Source organism: Elephas maximus, chromosome 16 (assembly GCF_024166365.1).
Source record: "Elephas maximus indicus isolate mEleMax1 chromosome 16, mEleMax1 primary haplotype, whole genome shotgun sequence".
Taxonomy (NCBI): Eukaryota; Metazoa; Chordata; class Mammalia; order Proboscidea; family Elephantidae; genus Elephas; species Elephas maximus.
In genome coordinates, this window is record NC_064834.1 from 60,642,221 (window position 1) to 60,660,887 (window position 18,667).

Consider the following 18,667-nt stretch of genomic DNA (forward strand, 5'->3'; position numbering starts at 1 on the left):
GAACCTGGACATTGTCCTCCTTGATGGCCCCCCTCACCTTCATTAGACTCTTTCAACCCATAGCCTAAATCCCCATGAAATGTGTCCACCTTTATCCTGATCCACGCCCAGTCAGTACCCAGACTCGGGCATCTCCACCTATCCCCTGGATTAGTGCCATAGCCTCCTAACTTGCCCCTGCCTCTAGTCTTGTCCCCACTCATACTGTTTCTACAGCCATAACAGTCTTCATAATTGACAAGTCTGATCATAGGGCTCTCAAAGATTCCTTCAATGGCTCCCCACTATCCTCAGGATCAAAGTCCAAACGCCCAAACTTGGCTCAAAAGGCCCTTCGTGTGGTGGCCCCTGCTCACCTTCCGGCCTCACACTCTGGTTCCAACCACACTGAGCCACCTCAGCTTCTCCACACACACCGACTCTCCTGCCACAGACTCTGAAAGGGCCGTTCCCTCTGCTTGGCCCACCCTTCCCTTCCTGCCCCCTCACCTGGCTCACTCATACTCATCCTCAGTCTCTGCTTCAGTCATGTTCCTCAGTCTTCTCTGACCACCAAGTCTAGGTGAGGCCCTCTTAAGACCTCCCCCCCCGAAACCAACCCTACTGGCAAGTCAGTGCCACTTATGTGTCTGATTCCCCAAGGAGACCATCATATCCCCAGCTCTAACTTGGGACCCTGTCTGTCTTGTTCACCACTGTGTCCCCAGCACCCACTAGAGACCCCTGGTGCACAGCAGGCACACAGTAAATGTGATGTCTGAATGAAGAAAGCCATCCAAATAGAAGAGCAGCAGTGGGAAGGCCACAGCAACACACTGGGAAGATAACTGACAATTCAGCCAGGCTAGGTTCAGGGGGTTTTCCTGGGTAGTTTCTGACCTAACCGTCTAAACAACTGGGCTAAATTGTATTGTGAACTCAGTACTATGTAGCTAAGCCTATATACCCATTGGCACTGGCTGCTAGAAAGCTTGGAATCACATTTGTGGCCTGAACAAGACTTTGAAGGGGAATTTTGTCTAGGTTTGTCCCGATGTCCTCACTACTTATTTTTTATCTCAGAGTAAAACAGATATTTTCATAGAAGATTTCACATCATTTTGGGGGTTGAAAGAGGCAGGATATAAACGAATGTCGCCTATTAAGGAAGACAAGGAAGCCCTAGTGGTGCAGTGGTTAAGAGTTTGGCTGCTAATCAAAAGGTCAGCAGTTCAAATCCACCAGCCACTCCTTGGAAACCCTGTGGGGCAGTTCTAGTCTGTCCTATAGGTCACTTTGAGTCAGAATCGACTCAACAGCAAGGGGTAATGGGTAAGGAAGCCAAAAAGGAAACGAGAGAAAAAGGCAAGAAAAAAAGCACATCAGCAAAACCTCAGGCAGCGACTGGTGGGCCCTGACTAGAAAGGGTTTATAGGGCTCCAAGGAGCCGTGAGGAAGGTCCAGGTGTGGGGCACTCACTCACATGATGGTCTCCAGTCCTATGATTGCATAGGAGAAAAATACCGGATTGTGCTCCACATCTGATCCTCGCAGATTGAACAGCCCTAAAAAAAGAAAACCAAAGTCCCTGTCACCTCCCTGACTTGGGACTTTAAGGAGCAGTTTGTAGGAGGAGAAAAGGGTGCCAGCTGCCATCCAAGAACTCAGCAGCACCTCAGAAAGGCGGGAACCTAGCTCTGAGTTCCACCTCTGAGCTGCAGTTGCTCGTGTCTGCCACATGATGGCACCAGAGCTGTTTCTTAAGCCGCCACAAGACTGTCCCGAAAAGGGAATGGAAGAGTTATTAGTTAGAAAACACCAGAAATGCCCTCCAAACAAAGAGTTGAAATGGCCCCCCTGGTGGTGGCCTGACAGGGCTGGCCCTGTAGCAGAAAAACCTCTAGGGCTCCCAAATAAAGGGAAGGCAATCATTTTCTCTCCCTTCTGAGGTAAATGGCCTAGGGTAGAAAAACTGAGACCCACCCACAATGGAGGCCAAATGAGGCCCTCTCATTAAGGGTTCAATTAGCCCCATGGAGGTGGAGCTTCCCGTCAGAGGCAGAAAGAAAAGCAGTGAGTCAGCAGGACTGCAGTCTGGGAGTGAAACCAGAGCCGCTGGGTGGAAGACCCACCTGCAGCCAGTGTGGAGGCGGGGGCGTGTTTTGTGAGGTCACTACACATATGAAAAACTAGCGAGGGGGTACTGAAGCCCTGGTGGCACAATGGTTAAGCGTTCAGCTGCTAACCAAAAGGTCTGCAGTTTCAATCCACACCAGTCATTTCTTGGAAACCCTATGGGCAGTTCTACTCTGTCCTATAGGGTCACTATGAGTAGGGATTGACTCGATGGCTATGGGTTAGTTTTTTTTTTTAGGGGGACTGGCAGAGGGCATAACTCTGGTCCCAGGGCTTCCAGCTCCCTGATGCTTGCTCTAGTGAGCATCAGAGTGCAAAACAAGACCCTGGGGTAAAAGGTACTGTCTGTAATTAAAATAAAGCAATGAGGCAACATTTTTTGCCTATATACTAGCACTTTTTAAAAAATTAAAGTACATGGGGTGGGTAAGGGTGTGACAAGATGGCCATTTTCAGACACCACTCAACCTTTCTGGCAGGTAAATGTCAAGATGGCTCAAAAGCCTTACCACACACATACCCTCTAACTCATAATGCAAAAAAAAAAACACAGTTGTTGTCAAGTCCAAGAAGATGACAGAAGGTACTAGACAATTTATGAGAGCTATTTAATGTCTAAAGATTGAAAAATTGTAAAGGTGTCGAGGGGCTTGGTCAGGAACTTTCAGTTTTCCAAGGCAGAAATGCTTCCACAACATTCTCATTGTGAAGACCTTTGGAAACAACAGGAAAAGTAAAAAGAAGAAATATCTCCTATCATCCCACTTCTATACAATGAAACATTTAGGAGAAGCGCCCCTCCTCAGAGGTGCCACAGCCTTGAAGAGACAGGCTGGAGATGGACATAACCCATGTATTTAACATCACCTCCTGTAACACTGCCCCTGGGCAAGGCTACATGCCCCTCCGCTGCACCCTGTAATTCTTTCTCCTTCATAACTGGCATCTCTTGTACACATTTGATGACATAGTCTTTTGCTTATCCCCTGGCCACTCAGAATGCTGAATGGCATGAACACACAGATTCCCAGAGAGCCAAAGGAGAGATCACGTAACAGGCCCGAGCAGTGAAACCCGAGCACTCACACGCAATCTCATCCAGGGCAGTGATCACAAACCACACGACGTTCCTCTCGGACATTTTCAACCGAAGGTCTGCAACCTTTTCCTTCCAGGAGATACCTGCAAGAAACAAATATGCCTGAGACCCCAGCCCTGGTCCCAGGGCACTATGAGATCCAGGTGAAAGAAATCGTCCCAAACATTCTTAACCAGCACAACATCTTCTTGGGAGCCGGAGCAGGCAGGAGGCCTAGATTCAAGGCCAACACAAAAGGTGTGACTCTGTCTAAGCCATCTGACTGCGGCAAGCCCTAATTGCTCCGCCAGCAAAATTAACCCATTTGTTCAGCCAACAAGTGTCTGTTAAGCATCTAGACATAGGTATTAAGCATCTAGGCAGAGATGTCTGCCAGGCACCATGCTAGCCACTGTGGTTACAGCTTGGAGCAGGATCTAGTCCCTGCCCTTGCCCCACCTTCCCACCTCACCTAAAAAAATTCAAGCCATGCTGATGGAAAGCTGACCATGGGCCACTCACTGGACTCATCCTCCCAGTCTGTGATACCCTCCAGTGACGGTGTCCCCCAGGAAAGCGAGCCAGGGGCTGCCCCACAACCAAAGACTGTTTTGAACATCATAACGGGAATGCTGTTTAAAACTCGGCCAAGAGTCTGGGTGTAATGCTTTCTTCCCAGGACCCCTCTGGGCAGTCTGCCTACATTCCAGCCATCCCCCATCCACTTTGCCTTTTCTGATTCTATAGCAAGCCTCCCTCCCCTGCAGTCCCACCCCCTAGGCCTCTCCGTCTGCACCCTTCACTGTTTCAGAAATCCACACTGTCCTTGTCTCCACAAACAGTTCAGAGAACTTGCTTCTCACCCACCACTATCACAGTGGCCAAAGAAACCCACCTGTACCTCAAATCTCTGAAGCAGAAGGTACAAGATGGGGGCTGGATAGGAAGGTCAACCTACAAATGCTGACATAAGTAAGGGAGTAGAACATAGAAACCTCTAAGCTATTTCTAATAGCAGACTCATGAGAGTAGCAGTTAGCAACTGAGTGGGAAACAACTCAGCCATCTTAACAGCATCTAAAGAGCGATTCAGGAATAAACTAAGCCAAAGTAAGTAGCAACAGGGCAAACAAAGCTCCTGCCTTCTCAAATGCTCGCTGTGCCAGGCTGAGACAAAATCCCCCCAACCAGCTCAAGCTCGGCCTGGATTCAGAGGACCAGGCAGGAGACAATGGCAGGGTCGGGGTAATGGCGGGGGCACTTTGGGCACAGCTGTGGCTCTGACCTGTGTAATCCAGGCCCAGGGTGAGGAGAGGCTTGCATGGGCGCTCAGGACGGTCTGTCCAGATTTTGTCCACGAGGTTCTCCTTGACAGGAATAAGGTGGTGGCCAGCGCCTCTTAGGACCTTGGCCATCTTCTTCCAGTAATCTGAGGAAACACATGCAGCCCAGCCATGAACTGAAAGCCTACTTCAGCTGAGACCTGGAGGGCCTGGAGCCTTCCGAAAGGAGATACTGACATGGCCCGATGCCAGGTGTGCAGGATGAGGAAATGGAGAAGGACGTCCACCCATCATGGCACTCCCCTGCCTCCTTCACACAACTCCTCTCCTCACTTTGACCTTTACTATGACATGGAGTCATGCTGAGCCATCAAATGTTCCACATCCCACAGGCAAACAAAGAAGGGGGAGAGGAGCCCAGAACCCACCTCCTTACTCCAGCTGGAAGGGACCGAGCTCCTCACCTGTAGGAATGATCAACGGGTCCACACCAACCCTGGATCCTTCAGGAAGTACACTCACCAGCCAGTCTTCCTGAGTTGGCGTGTCCTTCAGACCTATGGAGGGAAGGACGGATAAGAAACAATTCCCAGTGGACCCAAACCCATTGTCCTACCCAGAAGGATGCAGTTCACAGACATCGGCATAGTAGGGTCTTTATCTTTATCTGGATTGGCAGGACTTGGAAAATCTGAACCTCCCTTAATCCTGGAAGACTGCAGGAAGACGGGGAGGAGGCTGCAGAAAGAAGGTGGTATGTAAGGAAGGCAAAAAGGTATGGGTGAGACAGAAGCCAAAAAAAAAAAGGACATCAGGAAAATACATCATCCTAGGACAACACAGATACACGGTGTCACCGCGAAGATCCTCTCACAGGCCTCAGTCACTTTACACAACTGGTCATTGATGAGAACTGGGGTGGTGATTTGGCGAAGGCTTCGAGCTGGGAGCCCCCCACCCCACACACACCAGATAAACAGAAGAGCACACCACCAGTGCTCTCTCCTCATCAAGAAGGGGAAGAGTCTCTGAGACAAAGGCCACCTGCCCCACCACCAGGCCTCTGACTGGAGGGTTGAGTATATGTCTTGGCAGCAAAGAAAGCTTTGTAAAGATGACAAAAGGGACACACAGAAATCTGCCGTCAGAGTCTTTAACAAGGCTCCCTGAACTTCCCAACTCCAAGATCAGCCTTTCCGTTTCTAAGAAACTAGTCACAGGAAACCAAATAAGCTTCAAGAAAGGAATCAAAATTGTTTTTAAATTCCAGTTTTCCTCTATTCCAAGCTATTATCTTCTATTTTGGAAAATATACTTTTTTTAACTGGTCAGATTTTTGCTAAATAATTAGCGCCTTTGTTTATACACACACACACATTTTTATGAAACAGCACATATTCTTAACACAGTACTTATATTTTTATTTTCCCTACTGACTACTGATAACCACAGAACCACAGAAGGGAGGTTCAAAGGTTTCTAAAGAAATGAGCTCACGAATCCCAGTTATAAAAAACTTTAGAAGCCGACACTGAGTTTTTATTTTGCTATTTGATTCTTACTTTTTTTTTTTTCAAACCGCTAAACAAGCCACTTATTAATGGAATGTCTTTCCATGCCCTTAGTAGAACTTCCACAAGATGAAGTCATTTCATTTCCTAACAGACAGATCTTTGGCAAAACCCTAGGGATGAACTGCTTACTGGCCAGCCAAACCCACCAGAATTCTCCTACCTAGGAGAGACACTCCAAGGAAAGGTGGGTTTTGGGAATATATGACAAAGCAGAGAAGGGCTTGGAAGGAAGGACTCACCCTCCCCCCGAACCCCATTCCATGCCACCACACACCAGCTTCAAAGAGAGCAGGCAGTATCCACTCCTCTGACACTCTCACCCCCAAAGTGCTAACAGACTGAACAGCTTGAGTCTCTGGGTCCCAAAGGGGGGTGCCCTGGCCCCAGAGGGCATAAGATCTTCCACTGGGGTGAAAGAAGAAAGCATTTGAACTTCTGTTTGTGTTTCTTTTTTTCTAAAGTATTAATTTTTTTACTAATATTACTAATTTTTACTAATACTTGAAATACAGATGGACACTAAAAACCACCAGCCGCCCTTGAGTCAGTTTAGACTCGTGGAGACCCCACGTGGGTCAGAGTAGAACCGCACTTCATGGGCTTTTCAGTGACTGTGATCTTTTGGAAGTAGACTGCCAGGCCTTTCTTCCAAGGAGCCTCTGAGTGGGTTCTGATCGCCAACTTTATGGTTAGTAGCCAGGCACTTAACCATTTGGGCCACGCAAGGACTCCTGACAGATGGATGTGAGCACATGTATACGACGTATAAACAAAGACACATGGAAGGCCAAGGCTCCACTGACAGAGGTACACAGTGAAAAAAGTCTACAGGCCACTAGTCTGTCCCTTTACATCAGCCCCAAATGCTTGTGTCTGTGTGTGTGAGAGAGAGAGTGCAACAGAGACAAATTGAGAGAAAACAACTGTGGCAATAACCAAACTGTAGCTTTTATATTTCTAAAAATATAAGATTTTTGAGAAATAGTTTAAATCCACTGCCAGATCAAAAACGTTCATAATTTGTTCCTGAGACAAACAACACATATATATGCACGCGGACAGTGTGGCGCATAACCAGACATGAGTGCATACACACAACATACACACACCTCAGTGTGCTAGCTGCTTTTGGGCCTCAGTACCATGGTCCAGCCCTCTGTCCCCTGAATTGTAAGGCTGGTGACAGCTTGTTTTCCTCACTGCCTCCTACAACAAACAAGAAATATCAGGTATTTTACCTCATCATCTCTTTCTCACTCGGCCCTGGTCCTTTTTTTCCTGACTTATTTTCTGTTCCCCAGGTTCAAAATAGAAGGTAGGGACCTTTGCACAGTCACTACAACCATGTTTCTAAAGAATATTTTAATGACATGGAAGAATATGCATAGCCCAAAGTGAAATGAAAAGGTAGAGTACACATACACACACACACACACACACACACACACAATCACATACTATTCCGTAGACACTGAACTATGCTCTTTCCATATTATTTCATTTATCCTCACTTTTTTTTTTATGTGGTACTTAGTAGTATTACCGCATTTTACAGATGAGACTGAAGCACTGAAAAGTGAAGTAACTTGCCCAAGTTCAAGACCCACGCTCTCACCCCGCACACTGCTCTTTCTCCAAAGCTGAGCTGCCTGAAGCAAGTCTAGGACCCCTCAGGAGATCTTCAGGGAGAGCTTTCTAGCGTCTGTTGGCAATGGCCCCTTGCCTTTAGCTCACTTTGAATCATGAAGCACAAAGAGTAGTGGAAAGGCCCCCAGTACACGAGTCAGATGCCTGGCAAGCTCTGTGATCTGTAGCAAATCAGCTGTCTTCTCTGTCCATCAGTTTCCCCTCAGTAAAATGAGTACCCTGAACCAAAACCAAAACAAACAAACACAAAAAACAGTTGCCATCAAGTCAATTCCCACTCATAGGGACCCCATGTGCATCAGAGTACAACTGTGCTCCGTGGGCTTTTAGATGGCTGATTTTTTGGAAGTAGATCCCCAGGCCTCTCTTCCGAGGTACCTCTGGGTGGACTCGGACCCCTAACCTTTCAATTAGCAGCCAAGCGCTTAACAGTTTATGCCACGCAGGGATTCCACCCTGAGCCAGGGCCCTCCAAAATTCAATGCACGCTGGTATGTAAGTAGAAGTAGGCCATTTTCTTGGTTTTCCTTTAGCTCTCAAAGGATCTGTAGCCCCCAAAAAGGGTTAAGATCCAGGAGCCCTAAAGAGGTCTAGGGTCCCTTCCCAGGGCTGGCCCTCAGGTTGGGCTGGTCGTGCCTCTACCCACCCATCTTCATGAGTGTCCAGTTGCTGTCCATCTGCTTGGCAGCCTGGAGAAAGTAGCGCCCATCGGTCCACATGGCTGCATGCTCTTCTGTGACGATGGCTGTGCCTGGAGCAGGGGAGCAAGGAAAAGAGAAAGGCTCTTGACAACCATCCAGAAGCTGCACAGAGTGGCAGCAGACGGGTGAGAACAGCAAGACGCACCAGCTCCTCTGTGGCCCAGCCACTCACCACCCCTCTGACTAAAGGGTAGATAGGTCTTCAGCTCCAGGGAAACCACCAAGCATCAAGAGAAGAACCAGCTGTAGGCCACACTCTGAAGGAAACAGTCCTGGGACCCGCACTGCCTAGGCACTCGTCCCTGCACAGAAAGGACCCGGTGTCCACAGCATGTGTCAAGGCCAACAGAGCAGAGGTCTATGGAGCTACGGCCAACAGTCTCATGATCCACAGGGCTGGGCTGGAACAGTTTCTGCTCAGCGATCACAGTCACTCTGTTGCTGTTTCACCTTTCCCAGAGAGAGATCAACAGATCCTGCGAGTGTTCACAGGGACTCAGAGGTCACCAGCAGGGCTTCTGTGCCTCCCACCTCTACCTGCCCTCAGTTCCCACAGGCCTGGCAGAATACGGGGCTTTCAGCAGAGGCATTAGCCAAAACCAATCATAATATGCCAACCACCACAAGCAGTTTCACCAAAGGAAGCAGTGTGCTAACTGCCGGGGGAGAGAAGCCTTGCCAGGTCTAGTTAGTTTAAGGGATGGAAGCCTGAAAAGGGGAAATCCACCCTAAATTTAAAGGCACACAGTTTCAGAAAAGTTAGGGCAGGGCACCAATGTGGTTAAATTTTGTTATTTACGCCTCAAGTGGAAACAGAAACCAAAAGCCAAGCGCTTGGAGAATTACAAGACTGACTTTAAAGCTAAGGCAAGGGTTCTAGGGTGCTATTAATATCCCAGTTCTTACATAGGGTGCTAGTGACACAGGTGTATTCAGTAAACACAGTATAGTCAAGAAGAAAGTCAAAAAAAATTTAATAAAAATTGTTCAAAATGTAAACGCAAAGGCAGAGAGAGGAGAAAGGGTCACTGAAAGGTGACCTTTGGGAGCCAGGCATGCTGGGAACTCACACCCCTTCCACAAAGGCTCAATGGGGCATGTCTGCTTTGCATTTTCTTTTTGGTTCTGTATCACAAGCTGAAACTTGGCCCAGTTATTTTTGGGAGGAGAACAAAGATACAGCAAGAACAGAGGGAGAATTTGGCGACTCACCCGCAGAGCCATCGAATCCAGAGACGAAGGCCCTCCGGCAGTCACACGGAGCAATGTACTCACTCTGGAAAACAAAGACAACAAGGAAATGGACCTCAATCAGCTGCTTCACTGACTGTCTTCCACTTGCTCAGCCCTGTGCCAGGCCCAGCAGGGACAGCAGAGGTCGGGGAACCCCTGTCACCTGCCCTCAAGGAGCCAACAGTCTAGCTGAATAGACAACCTGAACTTTTTTTAATTAGTGCACACTGCAGGAGACCCTAGTTAATTAAGGGCCAACAGAGCTGTTCCCTTTATTTAGCTTCTATTTCCTCATTCAGAGATCAAAGCAAGTCAACAGAAACAGGTAAAAAAAATTCTCGCCTCACCGAGATCTTACTCAAAAAACAAACCAATAGCCTCCTCTCTTCCTTGCCACTGACATTTAAGCATCTGTTATTTTTCTGAAAAGTAGGGCTGAATTTCTGTTTTTAGTGCCAATAATTCTCTAACGTGAGTCTCTTTAGACATAAGCTTGTTTCTGAACTTCCTGTTTGTGTCCCCCTCCAAGGTAGCACCAACGATCTCTCCCATGCAGACCCTGTCCTTTCCTGTTAGGGAAGGAGCGGAAACACTTCCTCCAATCCAGGAGGCTCAGTGAAATAAAACAAATGTCCAAAGTCACAACAGGTTCTTCCCTGCCGATAATCCCCCTGCCCCTGAACAGAACGTTGCAGACTGAAGAAAGAGATTCGCATTCATGGGCAAAAGATATGAGGTTGAGGTGTGCACCTTCTAGTAATAGGCAATGTGGCCCAAGGAGTTTAAGCAACTTGCTCAAAGTCACACAGCTAGTACTTAGCAGAGGCAGTATTGGAACCCGGGCAGTCAGCTCCAGAGCCTCAACTCTGAAGCCCAATGCCACGCTGCCCCCATCTGACACCTTATCTCTCATCCTTATAATGACTCTCCAGGACAGACTAACAGGAAAGAGAAAAACTAAGGTTCATAGAAAATCTTTAAGCAACTTGCCCAATGGCAGGTTAATAGCAGGGCTGAGGAGTCCCCGGGTGGCGCAAATGGTTAAGCGCTCATCTACTAGCCAAAAAGTTGGTGGATCAAACCCACCCAGAGGTGCCTGAGAAGACAGGCCTGGCAATCTGCTTCCAAAGGTTACAGCCTTGAAAATTCTACGAAGCAGTTCTATTCTGCACGTTAACAACTTGACGGCAACTAATAACAAGAACAGGTCTGTTTGAGTCTAGAGTCGCTGCTCCTTCCACTGGTGGTAGGTTTTTTCCAGGCCCCTGATAGGGTTAATCAATGCTTAAGATGGGAATGGGGCTTCTGGCCAGACCCCAAGGCATTTTTAGGACAGTCAACGTGATGTATGTAGCAAAACAAAAAGGTGCTGGACTGGGGTTGAGGAGCCTGGATTCTAGCCCTACGTACATCTGTCTCCCTCCCATTAGTTTTGCCTGAATAAGAGACTGCCCTCTCTGCAGCCCAATTTGCTCAATGTTTCAATGAGAAATCCAGGCTGGAAGATCGGAGACCCTTCCTGCCCTCAACTTTGAGTAGACAATGCTATAGCAATTCCCTCCACACCAACAGCCCTGTGGCCACACATAAAAAAAGTAGTAAGGTTTAGAGAATCCATGGCTTTAGAAGGTTAGAAGATGAAGAAGGAAGCAACACTGGTAAGGAGGACTAGCTTAAGACATTTTCACTGTCCAACTGTCCAGTGACCTCACTTATCCTCTCTCCCTTACATGGTCAGAATCTTTTCTTCTCATTCCATTTTTATCTGAAATTCACCAAATTAAGGGGGGGGGGGGCAGAGGGGGGGAAGGAGGTCCACCTCTCCTCTGGAACTGTTGTGAGCAACAAGTGAGTTAATGTTTTAAAAACCCATCAGAAACCCAAGAGTGCCACACATATGCAATGGAAAAGATATTATTATTCCCTTCTTCCCAGACAACAAAATGGCATCTAAGGGACTAGGAAAACTAAGCTAAAAAAATACCTCTTGTGCTAAAGATCACTGGACACAATGCAGAATACACAGAGAGGATCACTCTCAACCGAAAAAGTGGCTCCACTGCCTCGGGACTCTCCTACCTGTGACTACAGAGGGAGGGAGGCGGCCGAAGAAGGCAGTGCTGGTCTTGGCCTGGCTGGACTCCCATCAGGGATGCAGCTGTCTAGGAATGTCCCATCCCTATCTGACAAGCAGGGATAGGGGACCCACAAAGATAGACCTAGAGATGCCCATCAGCAAAGGAAGGAAAAGGTTTCTCCAAAGGGATGTAGACTTAACAGAAGCTGACATGTTTGGTTTGGGACTAAGACAAGATCTGGGCAAAAGCATCCAGACATGACCTAAGTGCTCGGCACACCAGAAAGACGTCGCTGACCGAGACTGGCCGCAGCCTCACCTCCATGCCAAAAGGCTAAGCAGAGGACAGACAACCACTGGGTCCAGCCCTCCCAGTCTTTTCCTCTAGCCATGAAGCTGGTAAAGGCCAGGAACATTCTCCCCAGAGAATAGCAAAAGGCTGAAAGGAAGCCAAAGCCGTAGAAAAAAGGCAAAAAGAAATCACAGCTGTCAGCTTTTTCTCCAAAACCATTCACTTCTCTCCATCTCTAACAGGAGTACTCAATCCAAGCCTCTATCATCCCTTATCTTGACCACTGTCCCTACAAATATCTACGTATTAGATCATGTTAGCGCCCTTCTTAAAACCCTCCAACAGCTTCCCATCATATTTAGAATAAAATCCAAACCCCTGATCCAGTCCCCTGGGGCCCCACATGATCTGGTCCTGCTGTCCTCTTGGAACTGTCATCCAACTCTCCCTCCCACTCACCATGCTCCAGCCACACTGGCTCCTTTCGGCTTTTTGCAGGCCCCAAGCTCATTCCTGCTTCAGGCCTTTGCACATGCTCTACCTTAGGCTTCGTGAGGGTTAATGTCATGTGTCGACTTGGCTAGGCTATGATTCTCAGTGGTTTGCAGACACTGGACTTTGTGACCTTCCATAATGTAATATAATGTAATCATCTTCCATGATGTGATCAGCCAATTAGCTGAAAGGGGAGTTTCTTTGGGGGTGTGGCCTGCCTCCAGAATATAAATGGATATTCTGGTGAAGTTCACTCTCCTTCAACCCTGCACACTTCTCATTGCCCTGTCCTCCAGTTCCTGGGATGGAGGCCTGCAGAAGGCTCCAGCATGCTGTTTGACCTGCAGATTTTGGATTCGCCAGACCCACAATCCCATAAGTTAACAGAGGTCTCCTACTGGCAGCCTAACCTATGGATTTGGGACTTGCCAGTCCCTACAAATGCATGAGCCATTTTTTTTTTTTTTTTTAAGTAAATCAGTCTCTCTCTATATATCCATACACACACACACAGACATTCACACACACACACACACACACACACACACACCTCACTGGTTTTGTTCCTGTAGAGAAACCAGACGAAGGCAGGCTTATAAACTCACCCCCGATTGTGGCATAGCTAGCTCCTGCTCATCATTAGATTTCAGTTTGAACATCACCACCACAGAGAGGCACGCCCTGACTACCCAGCTAACGTAGCCACCCAGCCACTCTTAACTGTCTGTATAGCACAGTTTTCCAAATGTTTCTTGTGTTAATAAATGTTTTTATACTTTTATCATATTGTCTCCCTCCTCTAGAATGTAAGTTCCAGGAGATCAGGGTGTTTGTCTATCTTGTCTGTCCCTGTACATAGCACAGGTGACACATGGTATGTCCTCAATGATATTTACTGAATAAATGAACAAACAGAAAGAGGTGAACCTTTCTCCCTCTACCCAGTTAAAATCTTCGGCATCTCTTTGAAGATGGGGGAAGGGGTCATGAGCCAAGAAATGCAGGTAGCCTCTAGAAACAGAAAAACACAAGGAATAGATTCTCTCCTGGGGCCTCCAGAAGGAAGGTAGCCCTGCTGACCTATTTTAGACTTCTGACCTCCAGAACTGCAAGATAATATATGTGTGCTGTTTGAAGCCACTAAATGTGTGGTAATTTGTTACAGCAGCACTAGGAAACTAATACCAGGAAAAAGACCAGAGGGATTACAACTGGGGTTTCCAACTCAAATACCCTCGGGTATAGGCAGGTTAACAAATGAGTCAAGCAGAACAAGGGGGTGTCTTTTCTAAAGACAGCAGCTCCTGCTCAGCTCTAATTCCTCTCCTGCTGGAATGCAGGCAACAGGGTGCCAATCTTTAATATTTCAGGAGAAGCTTAGAAATGTGTGCTTGTGAGAAATCACTTGATTTTTAAATGTTGGCATCTAATTCAAACTGTGTATGTTACACAGCCAAATAAAGCACATCTGCAAACAGGGTGTGTCTGAAATCAACCCCTTTTGAGGTATAAAGAGGTTAAACAAGCAGCGAAACAAGCAGAGACAGGGGAGGAGAGATGCCAAGCCACATGAAGATCGCCCAGGAGCAGACGCTCAAAGAGACAAGGGCCTTCCTCCACAGCCAACAGAGAGCAAAAGCCTTCCGCTAGAGCCGGCACCCTGAATTCGGACTTCCAGCTTCCTAAACCATGAGAGGGGCCCTGGGGGTGCAGTGGTTAAGTGTTCAGCTACTAACCAAAAGGTTGACAGTTCAAATCCACCAGCCGCTCCTTGGAAACCCTGTGGGGCAGTTCTGCTCCGTCCTATAGAGTCACTATGAGCCAGAACTGACTCCACGGCAGGTTCTACGTCTACTACTAAACCGCGTTGTTAAAGCCAGCCATCGTGATATTTCTGTCACAGCAGCACTGGGTGACTAAGACACCATCCTTACAATCCAGCTCAACAACCCTCTTCCATGAAGCTTTCCGATCCACTCCAGCTTTCAGAGGTCTCCCTTGTCTCTGAATCTTACAGGACACTGTCATTTAACCAGCAGCGCTTGGGTGGTACAAAGAGTTAAACACCTAACTACTAATCAAAAAGTTGGTCCAGAGGTACCTCAGAAGAAAGGCCCGGCAATCTGCTTCAAAAGGTCACAGTCTTGAAAACCCTACGGAACACACACTGCTATTCTGCAACATACGGGGTCACCATGAGTGAGAACTGACTGCACAGCAGGAGGTTTGGTTTGGTCATTTAGCCATAACCTTCTTTGGATAATAACAACAAAAATACTGGCTAAGATTCACTGAACACCTACCAGTTGCCAGTCACTGTATTCATTTCCTCTAATTCTAATCTTGGTAGCAGCTCTGGAGGGTTTCATCCTCCCCACTTACAGATTTAAAAAAAAATGAAACTCAGAGAAGTTACCTTCCCCAAGGCACCACTGCAGTAAGTGGCTGAGACAAGATCTGAACTCGGGTCTGAATTTAAGAAGCCCACACCCTTGCCACACTGCCAAGCATCCTCTTTTAAGTCTGCACAATTGGATTATAAACTCTTCAAGAATAAGGAATACAAGGTATACCTCAAATTTACCTGTACCTTCATCAACAACATAATAGATGTCTCCTACACCCAGGAGTCAGACCTATGTTCAAGCCTACCTCCTCTATTTACTAGCTGTGTAACCTTGGGTTCGATGTCCTCTTCTGTAAAATGATGATAATAATGTCCATCTCAGAGGGCTGAGGTGTGACATAATGCAATTAATACTTGCTACGCATTTGATTAACTGCAGCTCTTATTACTATGCACCAGGCACTGAGCTAGACTCACCAGGAGACATAAGAAAGTACCTCTCAGAGTGGACAATCTTGGCCAGCAAAATAAGACAGATATCCGTGAAACATCAGCCTAATAAATAGCCAATAAACTCGTCTGAATATGCAATACAGTATTTGCTACAGTTTGAAGGAAGTTCAGAAACTGGCTCAGAGGTTTGACCTGGGCCACCATGGATTGGTGAGGACTGAGAAGGCAGCCTAGGAAGGGAGAAAGGTATGAGAAGACCAGAAGCAGGAGGTAAGAGGTCTGTGGGAAGGTGGTGAGGAGATTAGCCTGAGTGCAGAGGCAGGACATTCAAGGGAGAGAGGCAGCAGAGATGCCCAGAAAAGCAGCCTGAAGACAAATGGTCAAGGACCTCAAACCTCACACTAAGAGGCTTGAACTTTATTCTGAAAGTTCTACAGTGACATTAAAAGTTCAAGAGAAGGGTGGTGACATGGCCAGAGCTGCACTTTCTTTCAAGAAGAGTGGTCAACAAGGTCATGTGCGGGATGGAACAAGACAAGTAGAGCTGATGGCTAAGTGCCCAGATAAGAGTGAAGTTACTAGGGCTTGTGCTGGGGTGATATTTCTTCCTCTCCCCCACCCGCCGCCCCCATAAGCCATGAGCCTGGCCCAGTGCCTCTGACATATCAGGTTCTCAACAAAAACGAAACTGAATGAGTCAACGGCTGTCTGTCAGCAGGAAGCCCCAGAGTTAGACTTGCAAACAGAGACACAGGCTCCTGTGTTCCCAAATACTAAGACACCTCCCAGCCTGTGGTATTTTTCTTCTCTCTTAAATGAAACCAAGTCAAGGTGTGTGGGGAAAAAAATGGATAGCTGTCCAAGGATTCATGCCCCTTCTTCCTCAGTGTAGAAAACTCGTTGAAAGTAGCTGCCCAGGTAGGACTTCATTTCCCAGGCCTGCTTGCAACTAGATGGGGTCATGTAACTAGTTCTTACCAGTGGCACGTGGGTGGGAAGTGACATTTGGCCAGGAGAGTTAAAACAGGTGTGCCTTGTTCATACTCCTTCCCCTTCCACCAGCTGGAATGGTGGCATTAGAAGATGGAAAAAGCCTGGTTCCCAAATCGCTTTTCCTCCTGGTGGAGGAAAGCCATCCCCGCATCAGGAACTCCACTCTGGACTGCTATATGAATAAAACATAAACCTCCACGGTACCAGGTCACTGAAACTCTGAGACGTGTTAGTATGGCTGGCATCACTCTAACACAGTAGATAAAATCACCCTGGGATAAAAATCACTACCCAAAAGAGAGCATGTTTAAGAAATATAAAACAAAACAGGAGGCCAACGCCAGGAGGAGTAGGAGTTGTGTCCAAAGAGTTTAGGAAAATCTGATTCATGTCTTCCAGAAGGAAGAACCATAAACAGCCAAAAACTCAAGTTGGCAGAGACCCCTGGCAGATCATGACCCTTTGACTAAGCCAAGCCCAAGAGCAGAATATGGGGCCTTACAGATGCGGAGAGGGAGAAATTGGGATTACTAAAAGGCAGTGCTGGCACAGCTCTGGTCCGACCAATGAGTCTCCTGGTCTGGCGCCAGCAGTGTCCGCAAATCCCAACGGCTGACTTAGATGGCACATGAAAGTGTCCAGAGTACCAGAGAAAATGGACAACTATTCACTGTAAATTTTCTTTGACCCAAACACATCAAAACTACCACCCTTGCTCTGGGTTTAAAAAGACAAAAAAAAAAAAAAACCTTTAAAGTTGCAGAAGACAAAGAGAAGCAGACCACTAGAGCGTCAAAACCTTGAGTAATTTTGCACTGGGGGTATGTTTTCTCTCCAGAAGTATGTGGGTGTGTGTTATTTGTGTTTTGAAAAGTACACAAAGGACAGAATGCGAGATGCTCCTTTACTTCTCCAACAGTACCCCTTCCCCACCTACAGGAAAAATCCCAACAACCCTGACTCTACCCTAAAAATGAAGCAATTAGGAATAACAGCCACAGAGAAGAGCAGCCTCTCTGTTGCTGCGAGACTGCTGTGGCAGGTCACACTCAAAGCCAACCCTTCCTCCTTATTCTTGCAATCCTGTCAAGGACCCAGAGTCCTGTTTAACAGAGTCACTCTAACCATGTCTCTCCTCTCCATATAGGAACCAAAACAAGGAAAGTGCGATTTCCCATTTTTTTCTACTGATGGCACCACAAACACTCTCAGGTTCCAAACTTCCCAAATTCCCTTGACCAGCTCACCTGCAAGGACCATCATCAATCCATGTCCTACTGCTTCTCCTCTAAATTCTTTCCCTGTTTTCTGCTACTAATACCAGAACCAAAGTCCAGGCCCTCTTTACCCTGACTCTGGACTCCTGCAACAGCCTCCTAAAAGGTTTCCCAGTTTCTAGTGTCTCCCTTCTCCCATCCATACTAAGCACTGCTCCCTCTAATCATGTAACACTCCTGTTCAAAGACCCTTGATGGCTCCCTTCTTTGTAACAAAAACCTACCCTCCTGATTCTGGTGGTCAAGGCCTCCCAAGACCAGGTATCTATTTTTCTTTCTTCTCCAAGCTTATCATTATTCATGTTTTCCTACTTCTGTGGATTTGTCTGTTATTTCTTATACCTGCCCATCTCCAAGTATCCAAATTCTACCTGTTCACATTCTAATTCAAATACCACTTCCTCCATGAAGGCTTCCTTGATTCTACCAGCTTTAAAATAAGCCCCCCTTGCCCATGAATTCAGTCCATACTTTATCTAGACCTGTGCTGTTCATTACGGTCGCCACCAGCCGTATGTGGCTAAAGAGCACTTGAAATGTGGCTAATGTGACTGAGGAACTGAATTTTTATTTTATTTCATTTCATTTTAATTAATTTACATATAAATTTTAAAACTGATACTTAAAATTCAGTTATTAGAAAACCTTTAAGTGAGGCTGGAACAACTCAGGTGCATAGGTCCACTTTTTCAACTGTAAATTTTATGAAATCAAAACACAATCAAATACTTCAAATGAAAATTTCTCATCCAAATTTAGATGTTCTATAAGTGTATAATACACACCAGATTGTGAAGACATAGTATGAAAAAAAGAAATGTAAAATATCACACTAATTTTTTTTATATTGATGATATGTTGAAATATTGTAGACGTGCTAGAGTAATAAAACACATTACTAAAATTAATTTCTTTTCTTTTAATGTGGTTATGAGAACATTTTAAATTACATATGTGGCTCACAGTATATTTTCAATGGGCAGTACTCCCAAGTCCTGACCTATGACAACGACCACTTTCCATTTTGCGTCAGCATTTGTGTGGCTTATCTACTCTGATCTTTTTTAACGGACTGTTTTCTCTCAGAGGAAACCCTGGTGGC

General features: G+C 46.6%; 1 protein-coding gene across 4 annotated transcripts in view; it reads right to left on the minus strand.

The window, feature by feature from the left end:
• XPNPEP1 (X-prolyl aminopeptidase 1) overlaps window positions 1-18,667 on the minus strand; it is a 66,679-nt gene that overhangs the window by 16,733 nt on the left and 31,279 nt on the right. For 2 of the 4 annotated variants that reach the window (XM_049855071.1, XM_049855073.1), the window contains exons 4-9: window positions 9,611-9,674; window positions 8,344-8,448; window positions 4,941-5,033; window positions 4,479-4,622; window positions 3,202-3,297; window positions 1,463-1,544 (exon numbers count right to left, since the gene is read on the minus strand). In XM_049855071.1, coding sequence (XP_049711028.1) covers window positions 1,463-1,544; window positions 3,202-3,297; window positions 4,479-4,622; window positions 4,941-5,033; window positions 8,344-8,448; window positions 9,611-9,674 — 584 coding nt within the window. Of the gene's footprint in view, window positions 1-1,462; window positions 1,545-3,201; window positions 3,298-4,478; window positions 4,623-4,940; window positions 5,034-7,159; window positions 7,257-7,665; window positions 7,905-8,343; window positions 8,449-8,543; window positions 9,588-9,610; window positions 9,675-18,667 lie in introns of those variants that run through there. The other 2 variants (XM_049855072.1, XM_049855074.1) reach the window with 2 other exon arrangements.